Raw genomic sequence first — 22,365 nt, forward strand, 5'->3', positions numbered from 1 at the left:
CCAACCAGACAAATGTTATCTAAATCATCTACAATGTTAACAGAGAGTTTGAGTATTCATTAGCCTATTCATAATTTGTCATGTGTATGAGTTTGACGTCATTCTCTGTTGTACACAGAATTCCAACGTTTAATCAACCCATATAAAGAGGTGGCCTCATTTTCATCATTCAATTGTGATTGTTCAATACGATGTCTAACTTGATTAATTTTTTTCAAAGTATCATCATTCTCCAATTTAACCTTTTCCTCATCTTGGTTTTGCTCTTGTTCAATCTGCAATAGAAAATCATGTAGAACTTTGAAATGTAATTGTAAAGAAGGATTTTTGAAATCTTTTGGTTCATATCCATTCTTCAATTTCAATCTTCTTAAAAGCTGTCTAGTTACTAATTTCATCTCTTGTGAAGGTTCATTATGATAATCATAACCTTCTGGAAACTTCCTTATGTCATCTAGAAATGGCAATCTGATCAAGAAAAACCCTTGAGGGAAAGGTTTGGAAGTTGGTTGTAATGCAAATATACTAGGTTGAGCACCTTTCCTTAATTTACCAAATAATATTGCAACTTTATTTAGTTTCTTCAAGCTTTGGAAAAGGGCACTTAGAGTTCTTGTTGAACCTTCAAAAGTATCCTCATCAGGAACGATAAATGGGATTTTTGATGTATTATAATGAAATTTTAATCCAGTTAATTCATCTTTAAATCCTAAAATCCTCATAAATGATTCATATTTTTCATCATATTTATTAACAAGGTTCATTTGCTCATCACTCAATTGAATATAATCCTCACTTGTACCAAATTTATACAATTTGGTAGTTTTTTCAAATTCAACACCAGTTTTTTCATTAATAAATCTTCTTCTTGAATAAACATTTTTCCTAGAATCTTGATTTTCATAAATGAATTTTGTTTTGGAAACACGTTCATGTGAATAAATTGAATAACCTTTCAATCCAATTGTTAGGTCATCATTGAATATTAAAGGGCATTGAAATTGAATTCTTTTGATTTCCTTTCTTCTTTGTACACGATCTTTAATAGATGCTGCATCAATAGGCCTTGTATTTGGATCATCAAAAATTGAGTCCTCACCATCATCTTTATTAATCAAGACCAATTCCGAGTACAATTGATCATTAAAAGGTTTATGTTCAGATGACAAAAAAAATGGAACAATATTGATAAAAGCATCATCCAAGTCACTAAACAACCTTCTCAATACATTCTTCTCCTGGATGCTTTCTTCTATTATAGGTTTATCATTATCAGTAAATAAAAACACCTTCTTATTATTATATTGTTTTTGAAAATCCTTTTTAATTAGAAATTCATCTTGTAACGTTACCAAAACTTCATATAATGGATTTTCATCTCTTTCACCATCAAACACCTTAAACCTCTCTTCAAGTGGTACATAAGGTCTGGATTCATCTTTACTCTCCATATTTTCCTCCAAAATATCTTGAATATATTTCATATTTTCATAATTCAAATCAGTTAATTGAAACAAGCATTCAATACCAGGCTTACAACCTTTTGAAGTGGTATTGCTATTGAAAATATAACACCCATAACCGGTATTTGGTAATGTTATAATTGAATGTGACATTGACTCTTGTAATGCTTCAAAAATTTCTTGTAAAGCTGATTTACCAGTTTTGGGGTTTGGTACAAAGATCGTTGAAGTTAACTCAATTACAAAGATGATCCCTTCATGAACTTCATAATGGGATCTACCCTTAACTTCTTCATACTCTTCACCTTCCATATTCTTTTCTTGCTAGGCCTCAATAGGATACACTTTGCTAAAATGCTATGTGTATTTTGGTTGTTCAATTTTCGTGTCTATTATGGTGTGTCCCCTTGAACAAGTTTTTGGTCGCGGTTTCGCGAATTTACCCGCAAATTCACAGGAAAAATTGTGAAAAATCATAAAGTGAACAAAAATTGTACTACTAATTAAATCAGAACAATCATTTAAATTCAGTATACATTTACCAAATCAAATATGTCTTTTTTCAAAGTGACGCTTAAAAGATCCCTTATAGGGCTTCCTCAAAAAACCAAATTGACAGCTGAAGCATTAGGTGTTGGTTCTAAAAGAACAGGACGTACAGTTTACAAAACAATCAATCCAAGTAATGCAGGTTTAATTCTAAAATTAAAAGAATTAGTTGATGTGGAAATTGTTGATGAAGCTAAAACACAAGCTGAAATAAGTGCTTCTAGAAAATCTAATCCAGGGTTTGTTGTTGAAAGAAAAAATAATAGTACAACTGATCAAAGTGTATGAAGTGATGAAAAAAAACGAATAAAGAAAGAAGTTTGTACATAGGGTTTACTGTTCCAGGTGAAAGTTATATATTGTATATTAATGAATACTGCATGTGTTTGTCCAAAAGTGATGTGGCTTTATCTCTTGTATTCAAAACTAAACTCAGTATTTTGTAGCAGATTCTTGGTATCATAATTATGTGACTGTTGATTAGTATTTGGATTTGTATCAGGTATATGAGAATCATCAGCCATTATACCACTACTATCAACTAATTTAACATAATCATTTTTATCCATGGCTTTACCTTCAAAACTTAACTCCATTGTGGTATCTTGTTGTAATTCTTGTAATCTTTTGTTCTTCTTGACAGAACTACTTGCATCGACTAATTCATCTCTAATTCTTTTCAATGGTGTGGTACTTCCAGAATTTAATGATTCATTTTGTAAAAATTTGTTAACCAACTTGTTATTACCGTTGTTGTTATTATTATTATTTGATAGTACATTGTTTTTCTTGAAAATATCAATTTCGATCCCACCTAATTTGAATACTTTAGCATTTTGTCTTTTGAAAGTGACAATTCTAACTGCTGGATCATCAATATCATTAGATTTTCTCAAATTTGTATCGGATTTACCTAAATTGGTTTCCTTGTACGTTGAAGCTAATAAACAAGAATTAATCAATTTAGCAACAGGTCTTTCAGTGAAAGATGGTAGATCATTGAACCTATGTGGACCATCAACTTTAGGGCAAAATGAAGGTATAGGATAATTTAATGAGCCGTATATAGTTCCCTTGGTGTACTCTTTTATGTTTGATATGTTTGCTATAGTTTTTCTTGGTTCATGATGGCTGTGAAAATTACTTTGTTGTTTATTATTATAGTAATTGTTGTGGTTGTTGCTGTTATTGTTGTTGTTATGATTGTATTGATCTGGTCTCTTTCTTTGTGTTTGTGTCTTCTTTCTCTGTTGCATATTCATCATCCTGATCCTTGAGTTCTAGCTTAACCCCTACTGAATCATTTCAAGTTGAAAGAGTTTTTGAATCTGTTTTTGTTTGTTTACTTTTGAGATCCTAATGGTACGGCCAGAATGTCGTGGATTCGATTCTCCGAGAGAGCTTTTGTTATTGAATTTGAGGTCACTTTGGGATTTATTGAACAAAAGGGTATACATTGATAACTTTGGGTTGCAGTACAAATCTCGTTATAGCTAATTTGATACTGAACCTCATGCTTGTAATTGATTCGTAAGCTATAAATGGAATTTTTCGTATAGATTATTCAATATTCCACGTAATTAGTCCCCATTTCCAGGCATTTAACCATTCCAACATAACAGCCTAAAACTTTAAACTCTTAAAACGTTTTATTGTGAATCAACTTCCATCGTATCCTCGTTTAAAGTCGTTGAATCGGCACTGTATAGAAAAGCTGAGCATTATCAGTTCAATCCGTGTCCGCATTCACGCGTCTACAGACATGAAAAATTTAGTTAAACGAGTACATGTTCGTATTCCAAGACAACTAACAACGATGAGAGAAAATATATAAACAATCATCGAGGACACACTTGTTTCCATACATTCTGAAGAGAGTCAAGATCACTATCACTAAATATTCAAAGATGCTAGAGAATGAACAATTACAAGAGATGATTTCAAATGGCCATGCCAGACGTATGGGACATATTGAAAACTATTTTGGCATAGCTCAACGTCAAAAACTTTACAAAACATTTGCAGTTATCGCTAAATTCAACACAAAGGTGAATGACAAGGCTCTATTATTCCATGCTTTGAGACCTTTATTGTTGAAATACCCAACTTTAGCTTGTACTATAGTGGATACTGATTATTCAGATACAACAATCCCAAGACCAATTCATGATTTCATAAAAGTTATTGATGTTTTGAAACTAAAAGATTTCTTGTATGAGTTGCCTCAAGAGATCAAAGGCTTGAAACAAGATGATCCTGAATTATTTGCCAAATTGAATGAGATTGTGTTACCTTATGCTGATGGTAATACTTTGTGGAAATTGGCATTCTTGGATGATTATACCATGGTTTATATCACAAATCATTGTTTATCAGACGGTATAAGTGCTAAGAATTTGTTACAAGATCTTGAAAATGAATTTGAAAGATTATCATTGGATGATGATGGTGAAGATTATGAGTCCAAGATTTTATTAAATTACAACTCTGATAAATCAATAATGGAGAAATTACCACCATCAATAGATTCAATTGTTAGTTACAAAACACCATGGTGGTATATTCCAGAATACATTTATAACCAATTTGTCATCAATTACTTGAGCTTTGCATCAGGCGTTGTGGAACGTTCAGATACACATATCTATAAACAGGTTCATATCCCACCAAAAGATTTGGAAATAATTAAACAAAGACTAAAAGATAATGAAGCTGATCGCAAAATTACACTAACCCCTTTCATTCAAGCTGCTTGGTTAAATGCTCAATATCAAGCTGGTATTTTCAACAACTTTACTCAAGTTTCTGATGTTTCATTACCTTGTAATACTAGACAATATTTACCATCAGGATATGATTCAGATGCTTTCAAATATGGGGCAAATACTTCAGGAAGTCGTAAATTCTTCACTCCAGTTAAAAAGCTTACTTGGTCAATTGTGGATTATTTCAATTCTTATTATAAATATCTCTTCAAAACTAAAAGATTCCTATACAATATGGGAATAATGACACTTGAAATTGTGTTCAAGAATCAAAATATGGATAAAATCATTTCAGAATCTTATTTCGGGCAACCAAGAGGTAATACAGTTTTTTCAAATATTGGTTTAGTTCATGATTCAAATAACAAAAAATATAGAATAAGTGATGTTCACTTCTCACAAAGCCCAGGTTCTTTAGTTTTCACTTTTGCAATGAGTACAGTTTCATCTGTTGATGGTGGATTGAACATTGTTCTTGCAATGGCTGAAAAGACAATCTCAAAAGAGAAATTTGAATTCATCGTTGAAAAATTTACAGAAAATTTGTTAAGAGATGATATAGAGCAAAATTAGATAGTATAGCTACAACATAATAGAAAACCAACACATTTATAACTCCAATTTTGTAAAATTTGCACCTCCTGAAGGTGGTACTTGTAACCAATTCAATTCATCATATTCAGCAGCACCATCAATAACATGAAAGGCATAAGCATATCTTGAGCTATCAGAAAAATTCAAATTAGATCTATGCAACACTGAATTATGAATCAAAATCAAGGAACCTTTCCGACATTTGATCTTTACATAATCTTTCTCATCATTATCATATTCATCACGTTGCTCTTCATTAAAATAAATAAATCCAGTACCACCTCCTTCCTTTTTAACAAATCTTTTTTGAATAGGAACCAACTTATGACTCCCCGGTAAATAGCTCAAACATCCATTATTCTCATCACAATCTTCTAATGCGATCCAAAATCCTATAGCACTTTGAGGTTTTGTAAATAGAAAAGTTCCATCTTGGTGACTTGGAACTTCACCACCAATCTCTGGTTGTTTACATATTATCATGCTTTGTAAAACTCTTGGATCTTGAAACCCTAATTTATCAACAATCTCTTTGGTTGTTGGATTTATAGTATATGGATAGAATACAGGATCTAAATGAAGCCCATGACCAATCTTATTTATAGCCTTATCTTTTGGTTTGGTCAATTCGTTTCTTTCGTTGAAAGCACCAGGCTCCATGAAAAAACTAATCTTATCTGAACTGTTTAGGAAATAATCATCACCGACATGACCTTCATTATCATTATCTCCTGTGGTAAACTTGGTTAAGGGATGTGAACTGGCATCAAATTCATCAATTAGCTTATGGGTATAATTCAGCAATTTGGAAATGTCCTCCTCAGAGAGATAATCTGGTATACAAATACATCCTTCTTTATCAAACTGATCAGCTTGCTCTTTTGTAAACATCTCTTTAGTCATTATGACTTTTTGACCCTTTTTCTTATACTCTTCCAGTATTTTGTTTTGAACAATAAATTTAAAATTCACAATCAGTTTCTAATCGCCATCTCTCGTATTCCGAATTGGGAAGGGTTTTTGCCACTGGTGACAGCTTTCCGCGAATTCTGTGTTTTTTTTTTGATTTTGGTTTGATGAATTTATTAAGCTCAACTATTTCAAATTCATTTTGGACTCAATATTAACAACTACCTGCTGTTTTATATCTCTTCCAGACTTTCATAATAGGTCATCACAATGGATAATACGGTTCGTTTGCTGATACGATTTGTTGCTAGAGGTTTCTATGGTAAACCGTACGTTCTCATTTTGGATGCTGTTTTGTTGCATTCGGTACTTTCAGAAGATGATTTATCACATCTTTTAGGTATACAGAGAAAAGAACTGAGATCATTGTGCTCTAGATTAGTGGAGGATAGATTGTTAACAGTGCATGTCCAAAAGGAAGAAGGACCTCAATTGAGGCCGATCACTAGAACGTATTATTTCATTCATTACACTGAAGCTATTGATTCAATTAAATGGAAGGTTCATTCGGTGGTACAAAACATTAAAGAAGATTTGCATATGGAGAATAATCCTCAAGGTTACATTTGTCCTGTTTGTAAAACAAAGTATTCACAACTAGATGCAGTTGCTCTATTAAATTATGAGAAGAATGAATTTTTGTGTTCTTTATGTAATGAACCATTAATTGAAGATGATTCTGGAAAGATTGCTAAAGAAAATCAAGTCAAATATTCAAAATTAATGAATGATCTTGAACCTATTATTGATTATTTGAAAAAAATTGATGAACGTCCAATTCCTGAAAATAACTATGAAACTTCATTATCAAGAGTTATTCCTGCCCAAGCTTCTTCAAATGCTTCATACTCTGTTTCAAACTTCAAGAGCAGAAAGATGTTCAGCAGAGACTCTTACTTGAACAATGCAAGCTCTATGAATGCAGGCTCAAGATCTCAAGCTACATTACATGTTAATATCACAACTGCTAATGATGATAATTTGCAAAGAGAAAAACAAGCAATTGCACAAGAGGAAAAGAGAAAACAAAATGCTCTGCCATCTTGGCATGAAGAGAGTACTATCGGTAAAGGACTGGGTAAACTGGATAAAGAAGATCCTGAAGATTTGGATTCTTCTGAAAAGAAATCAACTGAGGATTTAACTAATGAACAAGCTCAACCGGAAACTGATAAGGATGGTGATGTAAATACTGAGGTTTCAACCAATGCAACAACCAAAGATACTGCACCATCTGTCTCTACTGTTGAGGATCAAGATAAAGAAGCTCAAGATGCTTTGGCTGCTTATTATGAACAATTGGCTCAAAAGGAAAATGATGAAGATAATGATGAAGATGAGGAAGAAGAGGAAGATGATGAAGATGAAGAGTTTGATGATGTTGATTTTGAAGATGTTGCAGGAGAACAAAACAGTAATGAACAAAGTACGAATAATGAACCAAAAGCTGAAGATTTAGTTGTGGAGGAAATGGAGTTTGGAGAAAGTGATGAAGAATAAGTCTACATTGTCATGATTTAATAGCATTAATTAAATAAATATAGTTATATATATAGGACAAATCGAACGTTTTTGTTTATTTCACCACTTGTATCATTTTTGAGATCAACAATGGTGTACAAGTTTATTTTTTTGGATATTCATAACCAGCTTGTTCCCATGTTGTTAAATTTGGATTCATATAAGCATTCTTATGTCTTTCAATATAATCACCAGTTGGAAAGTCACCTGGATCACAAGTCAATTGTGTTTTTAACTTTGGCTGATAAATACGAACATAATCAATTTCAAAAGTAACTGGAAAATTAATATGAAACCAATCAATTTGTGACCACGCTGTAGAAAGACCCAAATTCAAAACCATAGACATTGGTTCTTTTGGCATATCTCTCCATCCTATATTACCATCTGGATGCATTGCACTACCCTCTATTGTAACTGTAGGCTCATCTCCTAAAAAAAATCTAACATAAGCATCCTCTTTTCTTTGAACTTTACTCAAATATTCAACTGCATACTTTTGAAAATAAGTTTGATCATCCAAAATAATATTTGGATCATCTGGATCAACAACATATTGAAACCAAGTCTCGTTAATGGTTGTAATAGTGGAAACCATCTCTTGGAAAGGTGTACCTCTAAAAGAATTTTGATTTGATTTACTCAAATTATGAATTGCAATAAAATCATAGTCAGGTTGGTACCAAATATCAAAAGGGGCAACTTGAAGAGTTTGAGAAGCAACACCAAAGATAACTTTAGTTGAATGAGCACCTTCCAAAAGATCAATTTCTGGAGCTCCTCTACCAACTCCTCTGTTTGGATGATCTTCCCCTTTACAAGTACATTTATTCAACTTTTGTCCAGGTAATTGTGACAACCCATCATCGCTTGATTGATTTGCAGTAATACCAGCATCACATTCATCATAACTGTATGGCCATACACCATCAGTAGTAGCCATATATCCAGGTCTGGCCAAGTTACCAAGAGTCCATAAACCAGGCCACAAACCAGCAGTTAAGGAAGATCCAGGTAATTTTGCTGAGATTTCCACGATCCCTTCACTATGACACATTTTATTCCAACTTTGAAGCATACCACTTCTATAAAATAATCCATGATTTTGCAAAACATCCATCCTCAAGTTCAATGTACCATTAGAAGTAATCACTGCGTCAGGATCATACCATTCTAAATCTCTAGTAGCAGCATAATGTAAATCAACAGCTTCCCAAAATTGATCCATTCCTGGATAAAATGTTCTACCTTCAGCATTAAACTCATCAGAAAAGACCAATTCCCAATCTTCACCATCTCTATTCTTTCTAACATAAGCCTCTCTTGGAGTATCTTCATCAACCATATTGGTTCTAATACCAGATAATTGAGGATATATATAGTCACTAATGTGTTCAAAAACCAATGGTGGAGCTTCATGATGTGGAAATCTGTTTGAGCGAGCAATAAATGGAACAATAAATGACAAAACACTTATTATTATAATCAAAGAAATCAACAACATCAATCTTTGACAGTTCATTGTACCAAAAGCTTCTTTCGATCTATTTTTTGCCTTTCTATACCTTCTCTTCAACCTACTGATAAAATCTTCATCTTCATCTTCACTATCATCTTCTCCCAATGCTTCACCACGTTCAGCAGCCTCAAGCCTCTCATTCTTCTTTAGATACTTGCAATTATAATACGGATTCTTGGAATCAACAGCATTTTCGCCAGCACTGTTTGCTGATGAAGTTTCAGTAGGTGAAGATGTTCCACTTGAGCTGTTCAAAGTTCTTGTTCTCACTCTGGCGCGTTTTGGCGGCTTTCTCAAGTCTTCGTCAAAAATGAAATTTTCATCATCACTATAAGTATCTCCATACTTTGTAGGATCGTACATTTCAGAATTATCAAGATAGTTGTTTAAAATATCATCCTTCTTGAGTCTCAGTTCTTCTAAATTGTCAAGCTGATAACTTGAATTGTCTTTAGCTTTTTGTTTATTAAAAGGATTCAAATTCTTGAGCTGAAATGAGGAACCAACTTTCTTTTCTTGACGTTCTGGAGAGACGTCTCTCTCACTGATGACAGTTTCTGAAGTTTTTAAGCCAGTTTTGACATTTTCTTCACTTGTTGAATTTCTTGCTTGTTCTGGAGCTGGCATGTTATTTTTCTGCTTCTAGTATATCTGTCCATCAAGATGTTGATAGATATCAATTCTTCACTTGAAATGCTGTGGTGGTGAACTCTTGAAAACAGTCTGAATATATATTATGTTATTAAAAACAACTGCTTGAGATAGACGTGGTAGGTGGGTGAGAGCCAAATGTGGATTTATCTTTATTTTTATTTCTTCAAATGAAATGTACAGTACTAACGAATTGTCTATCTCATTAAAGTTACTCATAATATACAGAGTACACACACTACAAACCTGCAAATTGTGCAAAAAAATCTGTTTTGTTCGAGTTTTGAGCATTTTACATAATTGATTTCTCATGATTTACTATATCCAGAGCTCTTGGTAGATATAGTATTGATCTTGTCTGTTATTATTGTCAACTATTTTTCAGTAAAATTCTCTCTTCTCAAGCGATGAAAAACGCATTTATCCCTCTTGAATGGGAAAAAAATTCATACATTTTTTCCAAGGAGAACCGGCTGTGATAAGTAGAAGTGATACTGTATGCTCATACTCAACTACTACAGTTTGTGCACTCGAATGGTTCAAATTGACAACTTTCAACATTGGTGTACAAAGGGTTTCACGAAACCTAAATTTGGGTTCAATCTAAGAAAGCTCCTGTACATCTGGATGCATGTTATTTTGGCACATCCACAAATATATTCAAGCTTGTTTGAACTACAGATGAAATTTCATTGTTCTAGATGTTCTGATTCTGGATTATGAAAGACTTCGAAAACAGATACAATATGTTAGAAGCCGCAAAAGACTAGACGCAGACGATATGGAATCTCTTGTAGAGGAATAAGAGTTTCTTAAAATAACTTTCGAAGATTGATAAGATGAGCGTGGGCAAATTCACGTATTTGATTATGTATCATGCCAAATTCCATAGTATTCTTGTTAAACGAATGTGTCAAAAAATGCTTAAACTTTAGCCTGCATAAACTCCATTCAAGTCCCAAAGAGGTATATTCCGATATAACTCACGTGATCGACATCGGAATATTGTTTTTCACCATCAAATTTCGAAATAAGGGAGAAACAACAACTTTCAACAACTCTTGATGATCCAAATAAAACTTTCATAGGAACTAAGTTATCGATATGCCTACTCTTCCAACAGCCTTTGCAGAGACCACAAAGAGAAGCTTGAACTCGGGCGAATTGAGTCAAAGAGTCTTGAGTCTTTACAGAAAGTATTTAAGAAGTGCCCCAGTATTTATTGAATTGTACGAATTAGATCTACCAGTTGGTGTCGTTAGAACTAAAATCAGACAAGAATTTGAAAGAAACAGATTTCAAAAAGATATCAACATCAACAATGTGCTACTTGCAAAAGGTCAAATGGAATACCAAGAATTGATCAACTTTTGGAAACAAACTCCACACGTTATGCGTTACTTTGAATTTGAAGGTGATACAAGATTCAGTAAAGATGCTAAAATTGCGGACTCATTTGTTGGTAAATTCTTGAAAGGTTTTTGATTATACAAGTTTCCAGTCTTGGTTCAATGATTGCATGACACCCCTTATTTATTATTTATTGTCAATGACTTATTTATTCAACCTATTTATTCATCTATTTATTTATTCAAACTATTGAAAAATACAAACACAAGAATACTCTATAACTGTATGTGTATTGCATATATTTTTCTCCCCTTTTAAATATAAACCATATTAATATACATTTCAAAATAATCCTTCAATATCACCATCTTCACTGACTTCCACATTCATGTAACCAGCATGGGTTGGTAAACCTGGAATTGTTTGTATTTCGTCAGCTAATGCATACAAGTATCCAGCACCGATTGATGCTCTGATATCTCTGATTGGAAATTCAAATCCACTTGGAACACCCTTCAAATTAGCATCATGTGATAAAGAGTACTGAGTCTTTGCGATACAAATTGGCAGGTTACCAAAACCTTGTTCTTCATAAGTTTTGATCTTAGCTGCAGCTTGTTCAGAAACCTTGATGGATGAACCGTTGTATAGATTTGTAACAATTGAAGATAATTTACCTTCGACAGAATCATTAACATCATATAAGAAATTAAATTTTTCAGGATTTGAATGTTTAACAGATTCAACAACAGCTTTTGCTAATTTAACAGCACCAAGACCACCTTCTTCCCAATGATTACTTTCAACAGCATCCAACGCACCAGCTTCTTTAGCTAATTGTTTGACCAAATTGACTTCAGCTTCGGTATCATTCTTAAATTGATTGATGGCAACAACAACATTGACACCAAATTTCTTAACATTTGCAATTTGTTTTGCCAAATTTGCAGTACCGATTCTAACTAAATCCAAGTTTTCTTGCAAATATTCATCTGGTAATGATTGACCTGGTTTGACATTTGGAGCACCACCGTGTAATTTCAAAGCTCTAATAGTTGCAACTAAAACAACAGTGTTTGGAACTAAACCTGAAGCACGACATTTAATGTTCAAAAATCTTTCACCACCCATTGTGAAATCAAAACCAGCTTCAGTAACAACAAAACCTTTTTGATCAGATGGATCACTGGAGCTTGAACCAACAAGTTTCAAGGCCAATTTATCAGCAATGACAGATGAGGCACCGATAGAAATGTTTGCAAATGGACCAGCATGGATCAAAACAGGTGAACCTTCTAATGTTTGCATTAATGTTGGTTTAACAGCATCTTTTAATAAAGCACTAATTGCACCTGCTGCACCTAAATCATCAACAGTAACTGGTTCGTTATCATTGTTCAAAGCAATGACAATGTTACCAACTCTTTTTTGTAAGTCATGTAAGTCATTGGATAAAGCTAAAATAGCCATCAATTCAGAGGCAACTGTGATATCAAACCCAGTCTTTCTAGTGAAGCCTTTTTCAGTTGGAGCTTGACCAATAGTAACTTGACGTAAAAATCTATCGTTAACATCAACAACACGTTTGATAGTGATGGTATCTGGGTTAATGTCTAATCTAGCAAATTTTTTGATTTCTTCAGGGGTCAACTCGTCTGGGTTAGTTTTATTGATACCTAATTTGTTCAATCTCTTCAACATTGATTTAGTGAATTTTCTTGAACCACCTTTAACCGGGACTAATCTCTTATAAAAAGTCTCATCTTTCTTTTGTGTAGCTTCATGGAACATTCTGGTATCAATAGCAGCAGCTAGTAAATTGTTAGCAGCTCCAATGGCATGGATATCACCAGTCAAATGCATATTAAATTCATCCATTGGAATAACTTGAGCATAACCACCACCAGCTGCACCACCTTTGACACCAAAAGTAGGACCCATAGATGGTTGTCTAACATTAGCAATAGCTGGAATGTGTAAATGAGCAGACAAGGCTTGAACAAGACCCATGGTGGTGGTTGATTTACCTTCACCTAAAGGAGTTGGGGTGATACCTGCAACTAAAACATAATTGGCATCTTTACGATCTTTAATACGATCATATGCCTTCAAGTTGATTTTGGCTTTGTAATGGCCAAATAACTCTAATTCATTTTCTTTCAACTTCAATTCTTCAGCGACGTCTTTGATTAACTTTGGAGTTTGAGCTCTTGAAATGGCAATATCTGATGGGACAGGGGTTTCTAATTGTAAAGGAAGAGGAGAAAATTGTGGTAAGGATTGATCTCTAGCTAATTGTCTTTCAGCTGCTAGTAAAACATTTTGAACCAACATCGCAACAGTCATTGGACCAACACCACCTGGAACTGGAGTGATGAAAGATGTTTTACTTTTACAAGTTTCAAAATCAGCATCACCAACTAATTTGAGACCAGATTTTTTGGATGAATCTGGGATATAATTGATACCGACGTCAATCAAAACAGCACCTTCTTTTAACCACTCACCTTTAACAAAATTTGGTTGGCCAATAGCGGCAATGACAACATCAGCAGTTTTCAAAATTTCAGCAATATTTTTAGTTCTTGAATGACAAATTGTAACTGTTGCATTTTTCTTTTGTAACGAAGAAGCAACAGGGATACCGACAATATCAGATCTACCTAAGACAACTGCATTTTTACCAGATAATTCAATACCAGATTCTTCCAATAGTTTCATACAACCATTTGGGGTACATGGAATAAATTTTGGATCACCACCTTTTTTGGAAAGTTCACCAATATTATAACGACCAAACCCATCAACGTCTTTATCATCGGAAACAAAATTGGTAATCTTTGGTTCATTCAAATGCTTTGGTAATGGTAATTGAATCAATAAACCATGTATCGAGTCATCCTGATTGATTTGATCAATCTTATTCAAAAGGTCTAATTCTGAGATGTTTTCATCCAATTTTTCAATAATACAATCAACTCCGGACTCTTTGGAAGCCTTAAGCTTCATATTGACATAAGTAGTAGAGTCTGGTCTGGATCCAACTTGAATAATCTTCAAAGTTGGTCTAAATTTTGGGTATGAAATTCTGATTTGTTCAACCTTTCTGGCTGCTTCATTTCTGATTGATTTAGATAATTTTAAACCTGAAAGTGTAGTGTAGTATCTCCAACGCCTACTCAGGACGTTAGATCTTTTGGTTAGGGTACTCAACATGTCTTTGTGAGTGATTTGAATATGGAAGAATATTTGAAGGTAAAGTTGTATTCAGATTGAAGTGTGAAAAATTCAATAACGTTTTTGTCATAGTTTTTACGTAATACATGTGAAAAAAAATAAACTATGTAATTTGCGGGTCACCTCATCGCACCGCAAACGGCGGTACGGTCACTACCCTGACAGGTGTCTGCCCTTTTGAATGAAGAAGTTCAATTAAATGTATAAATTAAACATCGATAAGCATAATTTGCTTATATTAACTAGCAAGCGTTATTCTACACTGTATTTCCCACGCTGTATATAAGTTTTTGGAATTATTATTTATTAATTTCCACAATTAGCCAACTTATTAAATTTAAATTCAGCTTAAAAATCTATACAAAAATATTTGAAATTTTTTAAACACGTTTAAAAGGAGATTTAAGAGCATTTAAGCATAAAGCAAAACTAGCATATTGCTTTAAAGAGGAGAAAACACTATCTTCTTTAACAAATTTTCTTATTAATAAATGATTTAGTTTGACTTCCCAGGGGTGACCCGGCCGTAGTTAAATCCGTAAAGCGCGGCCCGCGATCTTCGGCGATAAAACTTTTAGTTTTTATCAGGTAGCCAGTTTATTTTGTCATAGGAGTTACTGTTGGTGCTCAACTTTGAGAAAGATTGGAAAGGATATTAGTCCAAAAAGTGACTATGTTGCTTGAGTATCTGCTTAGCGCGTAGATTTTATTTTATGCAGATGATTTTACTTGGTTTTGAAGACGAATTTTCCTTCAGTTCATGGTGTATGGATTACCGTGCGATGCCTTCAATCAGTCAATGAACCACGAGAATTAGAGCAGGATCTGATATCTACTAGTATTTTGTCCTCTGTGCTTGAATTAAAATGTGCATTTCACTCTAAATTAATTTTGTACTCTTTCCATTTACCAACATGTGGTGGACCTTTACAAACAGTCATGACACCTTTTGTCAAATCATAGACAACACTTGCAACAGTCACCAAAACTTCATCATTTGCAGGCTCGGATCTTGCATTTTTTGATTCTGATAATGCGCAAGGAGCACAAGCTCTATCTGAAAATGATTCTTTTACAGCATTAGTTGAAATTCCTTTACCTCTTGGGGTTTCTCTGAAAGCATCAACTATTCTGGTCAAAATTCTTCTGTGACGGTACAATGAGGAGCCACCTGGGTTACGGCAGTAAAGAACACCAGCTGCTGGTGAGTAACCTGAAGAAACAAAATGATTTGAATGGACTAGAACAGCACGACCATTAGAATGAGGTAAACATTCACGACCTTCTTCATCAACAAATGTTGGATAAATTGTAAAATAACTTTGAGGAATCAATTCAAAATCAATAGCTTCACGTTCTTTAGTTGCAACCATAACATTACCACCAACGTGTCTTGGAGCACCAACAATATATTTTAAACCATTAGCATAGTTATGACAACTTAAATATTTTCTTCTGGCAAAACTAATTGGAATTACAGCTGGATGTTCTAAGGTTGGGCCTGGTTTAGGGAAGTCAAAAGAATCAATATTTGAATTCAATGAGTTTGCACATAAACCCAAACCTTTGGAATTCATACCTGATCTACCTAATTGGCCAACTTCACCAAGTGTGATAATGGTTTTTGGCAAGTTTTCATAATCTTCAGTGTGTGCTTCTAAAATGACACATAAATCATGATCGAAAACATAAGCATCTAAATCCCAGTTTTGAGCAATTTTAACACCAGTTTCATCAATGATTGTAGCAGCAGTACATTCTGAATCATCTTTCATCTTGTAAAGATCTTCCTTGTTGTTCTTATATTTGGTTAAATCATATCTTGCGTTAATCAAAAAGATCTGTTCAATTGGCAATTCACTACCTTCTGCAATACCTTTGATTTCATCATAAGCTGTAGGATCATATTTTTCCAAAGCTGGCATGTAATAGTTTTGAATTATATGTTCACAAAACGACCATTTTGGGATATCAGCTTCAGTCAAATAATGGTTAGCTAACTGTTGAATCTTATACTTCAACTGTTGACCATGTGATAAACCTCTTTGGAAAGGATCACCTTTAACAATAATATGTGGGTAGAAATCTGGGTTAACTGTCATTATTCTTTTAATTGACTAATTGGATGAACTGTGAATTTGGAACCATTAAACAGTAAAGACTTTGAGCATCTTTTATAGCTTTTTGGGAAATGAGAAGGTGCCCATGAGAGTCATGATTAAACGGCCAATGAACAAATACCCTCATTTCGTTGATCAATAAATGAAAGTTATGCCTCAACAGTTATCTTCATCATCTTATTACACTTCGGACTAATAATACCACGATTGGTATCAAGGGTCCGGACAAGCTTCGGAGGATTACTACTGCTGGAAGTTAGATTTCGGCGCCTCTACCATATCGGGAAATATCCGAGATTCCGCTTGTTGTCGATGGCAGAGGGCCCGAATAATTTTGTCAACAAAGAGTCATTTTGGTATGCAGCTTCTTGATTGATAAAGCAGCTACGAACGATTACATGGAGCTAAACAGAGATTTGCAACAGATAGCACTCGCCTCTTTATCATCATTTATACGGAAAATGATCATGATCTGATGATAGTTTTAGTACTCCAAAACTACTCCCATCTTTGATCAAGTGACTGATAAGCTCCATCTTTTTACATCGTATATAAAAGACTTGAAGAACCCCAAACCCATCGCATTTGAGTTTGTTGAAAGAAGCATAAAGTTAAACACAAACACTGCTCATTTGAAGCATACTATGATGAGTAGCTCTGAGTTAAGTATCGCATCACGTGAGAAGAAAGGTGGTTATGTTATTGGTGTACAAGATGTTGAGTTACAATCTGGCTTCATTTCCAAATCCTTAGATTTAAGACAACGAGAAATCATTTTGGGACGTTGTGGTCATGGTGTTGTTGAAGAGCAAGATTTAGCTGACATTAGTACTTTCCCACCTGAAGTTCAGTATATGGTGGAAAAGATTGAGGAATTGAAAATTAATGACGCTGTTCAACATTTGAAAGATGCTTTACTCCATCATCAAGGTGACGCAAACTTTCCAAGTGAGGTATATGCTTTAATGGAAGAACTAGTACAAGGCCATGAAGCTTCTCATTTGAATGAAGAGGAGTGGGAATTCCAATGTAAACTGGAAGCTGGTTTGATTGTTTTCCACTCGCCATATCCAGAAATTAGAGCAGTTACAGACCCAGTTGATGATTTAACAATTCCTATTGAGACCATTCGTGCATACTTTCTGGGTTTATTTTGGACAATTATTGGTGCTGGTGTTAATGAATTCTTTATGCATCGTAAACCAGCTATATCGTTGAAATCACCAATGATTCAAGTCATGTTATATCCTTGTGGTAAGCTTTTGGCTAAGGTTTTACCTGATTGGGGATTCACAGTTAGAGGTACAAGACATTCTTTGAATCCTGGTCCTTGGACTTACAAAGAACAAATGTTTGCAACCATTATTTTTAATGTTGCAATTCCTTACACATATGTTAGTCATAACATTTATATGCAAAAATTACCAGTTTTCTTCCCTACCCCTTGGATTGACTTTGGCTACCAATTTTTATTGATGGCCTCCTCTCAACTATTAGGTTTTGGATTGGTTTCGTTAGTTAGAAGATTCTGTGTTTATGAACAAAGATGCATATGGCCAACATTACTTCCAACATTAAGTTTGAACAGAGCTTTATTGAAACCTGAAAAGAAAGAAGTGATTAATGGCTGGAAAATTAGTAAATATAACTTTTTCCTTGTTTGCTTTTGTGGTATGTTCCTATACAACTGGTTTCCAACGTTTATCTTTGAAGCTTTATCAACTTTCAGTTGGATCACATGGATTGCACCAAACAACTTTAATTTGGCAACAGTTACTGGTTCTCAATATGGCTTAGGTTTCAACCCATGGGTTACATTTGATTGGAATATTGTGGATTATAACTTTGCTTTGACCATTCCATTTTTTTCCCAGTTGAATCAATATATTGGTACTTTCATCGGGTTCTTTGTTGTTTTGGCTCTTTTTAAATCCAACTATAAATGGACAGGCTTCCTACCAATCAATAATAATGCCATTTATGACAATAAGGGGAAGAAATATGTTTCAAGCAAGATTTTAGATGCAAACAGTATGTTGGATGAAAAGAAATATCAAGACTATTCACCACCATTTTATACTGCAGGTAACTTGTTAGTTTATGGAGCTTATTTTGCTATCTATCCATTTACTTTTTGCTATACAGTTGTTCAAGAGTTTTCAACAATCAAGATGGGTATGATTCAATTTTACAAGAATTTGAGAAATCTTAAAAGATCAACATATGCTGGGTTTAATGATCCACATGCTACTATGATGAAAAAATACAAAGAGGTTCCAGATTGGTATTATTTTGCAATTTTAGTTGTTTCCATTGCTTTAGCTATAATCTGTATTAAGGTTTATCCAGCCCAAACACCAGTATGGGGTATTTTTTTCATCTTGGGATTGAATCTTGTTTTTTTGGTTCCAATTACCATCATTTTGGCTACAACTGGGTTCTCATTGACTATGAATGTTCTTACAGAATTGATTATTGGATATGCTTTACCAGGTAACGCGTTAGCTTTAAACACATTGAAGTCACTCAGTCACAATATTGATAGTCAAGCTGAATCATATATTGCTGACCAAAAATTGGCCCACTATGCTAAAATTCCTCCAATGGCGATCTTTAGAGGCCAATTGGTTTCTACTACTCTTCAAGTTTTTGTTGCTTTAGGTGTTATCAATTGGCAAATCGAAAATGTTGAAAACATTTGTACATCAAAAGCTGCAAACAAGTTTTCTTGTCCAAAAGAATTGAATTTCTATTCAAGTGCTACATTCTGGGGTGTCATTGGGCCAAAGAGAGTTTTCAATGGTTTATATCCTGTGTTACAGTATTGTTTCTTGATTGGGTTCCTGTTAGTTTTCCCATGTCTATTAGCTAAAAGATATTTCCCAAGAGTGACAAAATATTTTGAGCCAGTTCTGATCATTGGAGGTTTATACCAATATGCACCATATAATTTGTCATATGTCACAACTGGTCTTTATTTTTCATTCTTCTTTATGTATTATGTGAGAAGAAAATACACTTCATGGTGGGAGAAATATAATTTTGTTTTAACTGCATCCTTCTCTGCTGCTGTTGCATTCAGTGCTGTGATTATTTTCTTTTCAGTTAACTACCATCCAAAGAAACTAAACTGGTGGGGTAATACTGTTATTACAAAAGGTGTTGATGGTGGTGAAGGTCGTCAAACTTTGTTGAATGTTACATTGGGGGCCATTGATGGGTATTTCGGCCCAAGATCTGGAAGTTATCCATAAAGGGGTTTGTTTTTTTATGAATTTTTAATGAATATGATAGTTCCTAATTTTTAAAAGTATTTTATGGAGGAAAACTGTAATGATTCGCCAATGAGAGTAAAAATGTATATTCTTGCGGCTTTGTGCGGCTCTTGCTTATTTAGGACGATCTCTCAGATTCGCGGAGATATCTAATCATAAAAATGCTGGAAGTCAAAAGTTGGAAACCTTCATCTTCACTGAGGTTCAGGAGGCCAAAAGAATGAGTAAAAGGAAGTTTGAGCCCGAGGATAACAAACTGTTCAATGTCTTCACCTTTAGTTCGAGGAGAGTGCCATCTGGGAGGAAATCATGCTCGTTCTGTCGTGAAAAGAAGGTCAAATGTGTAAACAGTGAAGACAATGATGAAAGATGTAAACAATGCAAAACTAGAGACTTGTCTTGCAGCTTGTGTCCAGCAAAAGCAGCTTCTACGAATCATTCATCGCCTTCCACTGTGGAATCACCAGCTGTTTCAAACCCTCAAAGCTCCCCTGTGGACTTCAACATCAACAATGGTGCCCAATTTTTAGATCTCATTGGCGACATGGATTGGATTAATGTTCTTGATGAGGAGCTCTTACAATCTGACTTTCCATTAGCAGAAGCAATCAGTATAAACCAGAACCCAGGCTCGACTACAAGGATCTCAGGCTATAATGCAGATACGAATGGTGATGGTATTCCGATTGACAAGAGGCATGGAGACACATCATTTATGTATTATGGGTTTTCAGGGGAATACGATCCATTCTTGCGGTTCAATTATTATAGCTATGATGATAATGATGAATGTTTTTTCAAGCAAAAGTTTTTCAGGAAATTGGGAGATTCAGAGATGCCAGCTGTATTTTCATTTAAGACTAAGAAGTTGTTAAGAGAACAGACTAAAGAGTATTCAACTCCAGGATTTGATAAGAAAATGATCAAAAAGCTTTACAAATGTGCACCAAACTTGGCAGTATTATATATGAAGTTTATTTTCCCATTTCTTCCGATTCTTGATGGTGATTTTTTAGGAAAGATATTTTCAAATGAAACAGTGGAATTTAATGATATAAGTGGTGGGTCTCCATTGTTCACATTACTTTTAGCCAAAATCGGTAAAGGTTGGGAAAGGCATGATACATCAATGTCAATTTTCTTTGATGACCAAGAACTTCCAATTTTAAAGAATAGAAATGAGTTGTTCACAGTGGCTTGGAACCTTTTACAAGATGAGCTTCATACCCCAGATCTCACCACTGTTAAGTCTTTGATTTTATTTTTCCAAATTATTTCGTTCAAAAAATATTCACAATCAAACTCTTTCGAAAGAACGGTTTTATCTAATTTGGTTTCTGTTTGCTTTACTTTAGGACTTCATGTTGATTGCAGTGATTGGAAAATACCAGATGACGAAAAGGCATTAAGAAAGAGGTTGTGGTGGACGGTGTTTATCATGGAAAAATGGAACAATTTTGTTGTTGGAACTCCAAGCTTGATTAATGAAAAAAGCTACAATGTTGAAATTCCCTCAGATATAAATGAATTGTTTGAAGATGTGTCCCAATATTTCTCTGATATAAATAGTAAGAAGTTTTTCCTGAAACTGATTGAACTAACTTTCATTTTGAATGATACTGATGAAAAGCTTTTTTCTTTTCAAAGTGTTCCTAAGGAAGAAAAACCTGATGCAATAAGAGGTTTTGAAGAGAAACTGTCCATATGGTATGATGGTTTCAAAGAAATTGAGTCTGCATCCTCGGTCCCATTCCATTCGATAACATTGTCTTATTTTGTTCTTAAACTAATTTTATTCCGCTCCAGGTTTCAAATTTATGGCGTGAATAAGTTCAAAGATATTTGTTTCGACGATGCTAAGGTTCTCCTTCGCGATATAGTCAAATTCTTAAGAAATTTACCATCATTGGTTATCCATGGGTTTTGGTATAACTGGTCGAGATCATTGTTTATGTACATCAAAGATTTTTCATTGTTGTTAGTTGTTATCTCCTCCACAAAAGAACAATCTTTGGAAGTTCTGAACATTATCAAAGATTTTAGGGAATGGTTGGAGATGAACTCCAAGACACTGTGTCTCTTATGGACAACACTACTGAGAATCAACACAGCAACATCCAGTATAGGAACACAGTTCAAAAACAGCCTGAAAAGGCGTTAATAGATAAAGTTAATAATCTAGATTGAAATTCGTAACGTTCTATCTGCCACGTTCTCACGTGCACATAAGCGATAACAGAACGTGACCCGGAAATTCGCGCTTGAAAAGGGACGTCGCAGACAAAGCCAAAAACCTTCATCTATTGTATAGAAACTTCTAGTGAACAGGGAAAGTATCAAGGATCACATTTG

At 34.2% G+C, this 22,365-nt stretch overlaps 12 protein-coding genes across 12 annotated transcripts; 6 read left to right on the top strand and 6 right to left on the bottom strand.

Moving 5' to 3' along the window:
• Positions 1 to 98: 98 nt before the first annotated feature.
• Positions 99 to 1,775, bottom strand: YKU70 (ATP-dependent DNA helicase YKU70; the record flags this gene model as incomplete). The annotated part of the gene is made up of 1 exon (XM_019181653.1): positions 99 to 1,775. One exon carries the CDS (start codon positions 1,773 to 1,775, stop codon positions 99 to 101), a length of 1,677 nt encoding a protein of 558 aa, XP_019039513.1.
• Positions 1,776 to 2,015: 240 nt separating this feature from the next.
• MRPL33 (mitochondrial 54S ribosomal protein uL30m MRPL33) lies at positions 2,016 to 2,300 on the top strand (the record flags this gene model as incomplete). Its single annotated transcript, XM_019181673.1, has 1 exon — positions 2,016 to 2,300. The coding sequence occupies one exon, from the start codon at positions 2,016 to 2,018 to the stop codon at positions 2,298 to 2,300; it is 285 nt and encodes a 94-aa protein (XP_019039514.1).
• Positions 2,301 to 2,419: 119 nt separating this feature from the next.
• Positions 2,420 to 3,277, bottom strand: WICANDRAFT_78912 (uncharacterized protein; the record flags this gene model as incomplete). The annotated part of the gene is made up of 1 exon (XM_019184806.1): positions 2,420 to 3,277. The coding sequence occupies one exon, from the start codon at positions 3,275 to 3,277 to the stop codon at positions 2,420 to 2,422; it is 858 nt and encodes a 285-aa protein (XP_019039515.1).
• Positions 3,278 to 3,919: 642 nt separating this feature from the next.
• WICANDRAFT_30278 (uncharacterized protein) lies at positions 3,920 to 5,350 on the top strand (the record flags this gene model as incomplete). The annotated part of the gene is made up of 1 exon (XM_019181711.1): positions 3,920 to 5,350. The coding sequence occupies one exon, from the start codon at positions 3,920 to 3,922 to the stop codon at positions 5,348 to 5,350; it is 1,431 nt and encodes a 476-aa protein (XP_019039516.1).
• A 36-nt stretch (positions 5,351 to 5,386) lies between these two features.
• On the bottom strand, positions 5,387 to 6,262 carry WICANDRAFT_54120 (phytanoyl-CoA dioxygenase family protein; the record flags this gene model as incomplete). The annotated part of the gene is made up of 1 exon (XM_019182733.1): positions 5,387 to 6,262. The coding sequence occupies one exon, from the start codon at positions 6,260 to 6,262 to the stop codon at positions 5,387 to 5,389; it is 876 nt and encodes a 291-aa protein (XP_019039517.1).
• Positions 6,263 to 6,510: 248 nt separating this feature from the next.
• Positions 6,511 to 7,907, top strand: TFA1 (transcription factor TFIIE subunit TFA1). The gene has a single exon (XM_019186373.1). The coding sequence runs from the start codon at positions 6,551 to 6,553 to the stop codon at positions 7,838 to 7,840; it is 1,290 nt and encodes a 429-aa protein (XP_019039518.1). The 5' UTR covers positions 6,511 to 6,550; the 3' UTR covers positions 7,841 to 7,907.
• Positions 7,908 to 7,964: 57 nt separating this feature from the next.
• WICANDRAFT_29776 (SKN1/KRE6 family beta-glucan synthesis-associated protein) lies at positions 7,965 to 9,365 on the bottom strand (the record flags this gene model as incomplete). Its single annotated transcript, XM_019181650.1, has 1 exon — positions 7,965 to 9,365. One exon carries the CDS (start codon positions 9,363 to 9,365, stop codon positions 7,965 to 7,967), a length of 1,401 nt encoding a protein of 466 aa, XP_019039519.1.
• A 1,770-nt stretch (positions 9,366 to 11,135) lies between these two features.
• Positions 11,136 to 11,516, top strand: WICANDRAFT_84200 (NADH dehydrogenase [ubiquinone] 1 alpha subcomplex subunit 6; the record flags this gene model as incomplete). The annotated part of the gene is made up of 1 exon (XM_019185662.1): positions 11,136 to 11,516. One exon carries the CDS (start codon positions 11,136 to 11,138, stop codon positions 11,514 to 11,516), a length of 381 nt encoding a protein of 126 aa, XP_019039520.1.
• Positions 11,517 to 11,689: 173 nt separating this feature from the next.
• Positions 11,690 to 14,613, bottom strand: WICANDRAFT_92609 (C-1-tetrahydrofolate synthase). Its single transcript, XM_019186374.1, has one exon. It carries the CDS (start codon positions 14,595 to 14,597, stop codon positions 11,724 to 11,726), a length of 2,874 nt encoding a protein of 957 aa, XP_019039521.1. The 5' UTR covers positions 14,598 to 14,613; the 3' UTR covers positions 11,690 to 11,723.
• Positions 14,614 to 15,493: 880 nt separating this feature from the next.
• WICANDRAFT_31085 (uncharacterized protein) lies at positions 15,494 to 16,720 on the bottom strand (the record flags this gene model as incomplete). Its single annotated transcript, XM_019181796.1, has 1 exon — positions 15,494 to 16,720. The coding sequence occupies one exon, from the start codon at positions 16,718 to 16,720 to the stop codon at positions 15,494 to 15,496; it is 1,227 nt and encodes a 408-aa protein (XP_019039522.1).
• An 833-nt stretch (positions 16,721 to 17,553) lies between these two features.
• Positions 17,554 to 20,174, top strand: WICANDRAFT_42920 (uncharacterized protein). Its single transcript, XM_019182575.1, has one exon. The coding sequence runs from the start codon at positions 17,593 to 17,595 to the stop codon at positions 19,990 to 19,992; it is 2,400 nt and encodes a 799-aa protein (XP_019039523.1). The 5' UTR covers positions 17,554 to 17,592; the 3' UTR covers positions 19,993 to 20,174.
• Positions 20,175 to 20,233: 59 nt separating this feature from the next.
• WICANDRAFT_78921 (uncharacterized protein) lies at positions 20,234 to 22,174 on the top strand (the record flags this gene model as incomplete). The annotated part of the gene is made up of 1 exon (XM_019184807.1): positions 20,234 to 22,174. The coding sequence occupies one exon, from the start codon at positions 20,234 to 20,236 to the stop codon at positions 22,172 to 22,174; it is 1,941 nt and encodes a 646-aa protein (XP_019039524.1).
• Between the last annotated feature and the right edge of the window lie 191 nt (positions 22,175 to 22,365).

This window comes from Wickerhamomyces anomalus (genome assembly GCF_001661255.1).
Source record: "Wickerhamomyces anomalus NRRL Y-366-8 unplaced genomic scaffold WICANscaffold_3, whole genome shotgun sequence".
Lineage (NCBI taxonomy): Eukaryota > Fungi > Ascomycota > Saccharomycetes > Phaffomycetales > Wickerhamomycetaceae > Hansenula > Hansenula anomala.

What these genes read in the sequence shown, in the direction of transcription:
- TFA1 (XM_019186373.1), top strand. Translation starts at nt 6,551, where the DNA reads ATGGATAATACGGTTCGTTTGCTGATACGATTTGTTGCTAGAGGTTTC.
- WICANDRAFT_92609 (XM_019186374.1), bottom strand. Translation starts at nt 14,597, where the DNA reads ATGTTGAGTACCCTAACCAAAAGATCTAACGTCCTGAGTAGGCGTTGG.
- WICANDRAFT_42920 (XM_019182575.1), top strand. Translation starts at nt 17,593, where the DNA reads ATGGTGGAAAAGATTGAGGAATTGAAAATTAATGACGCTGTTCAACAT.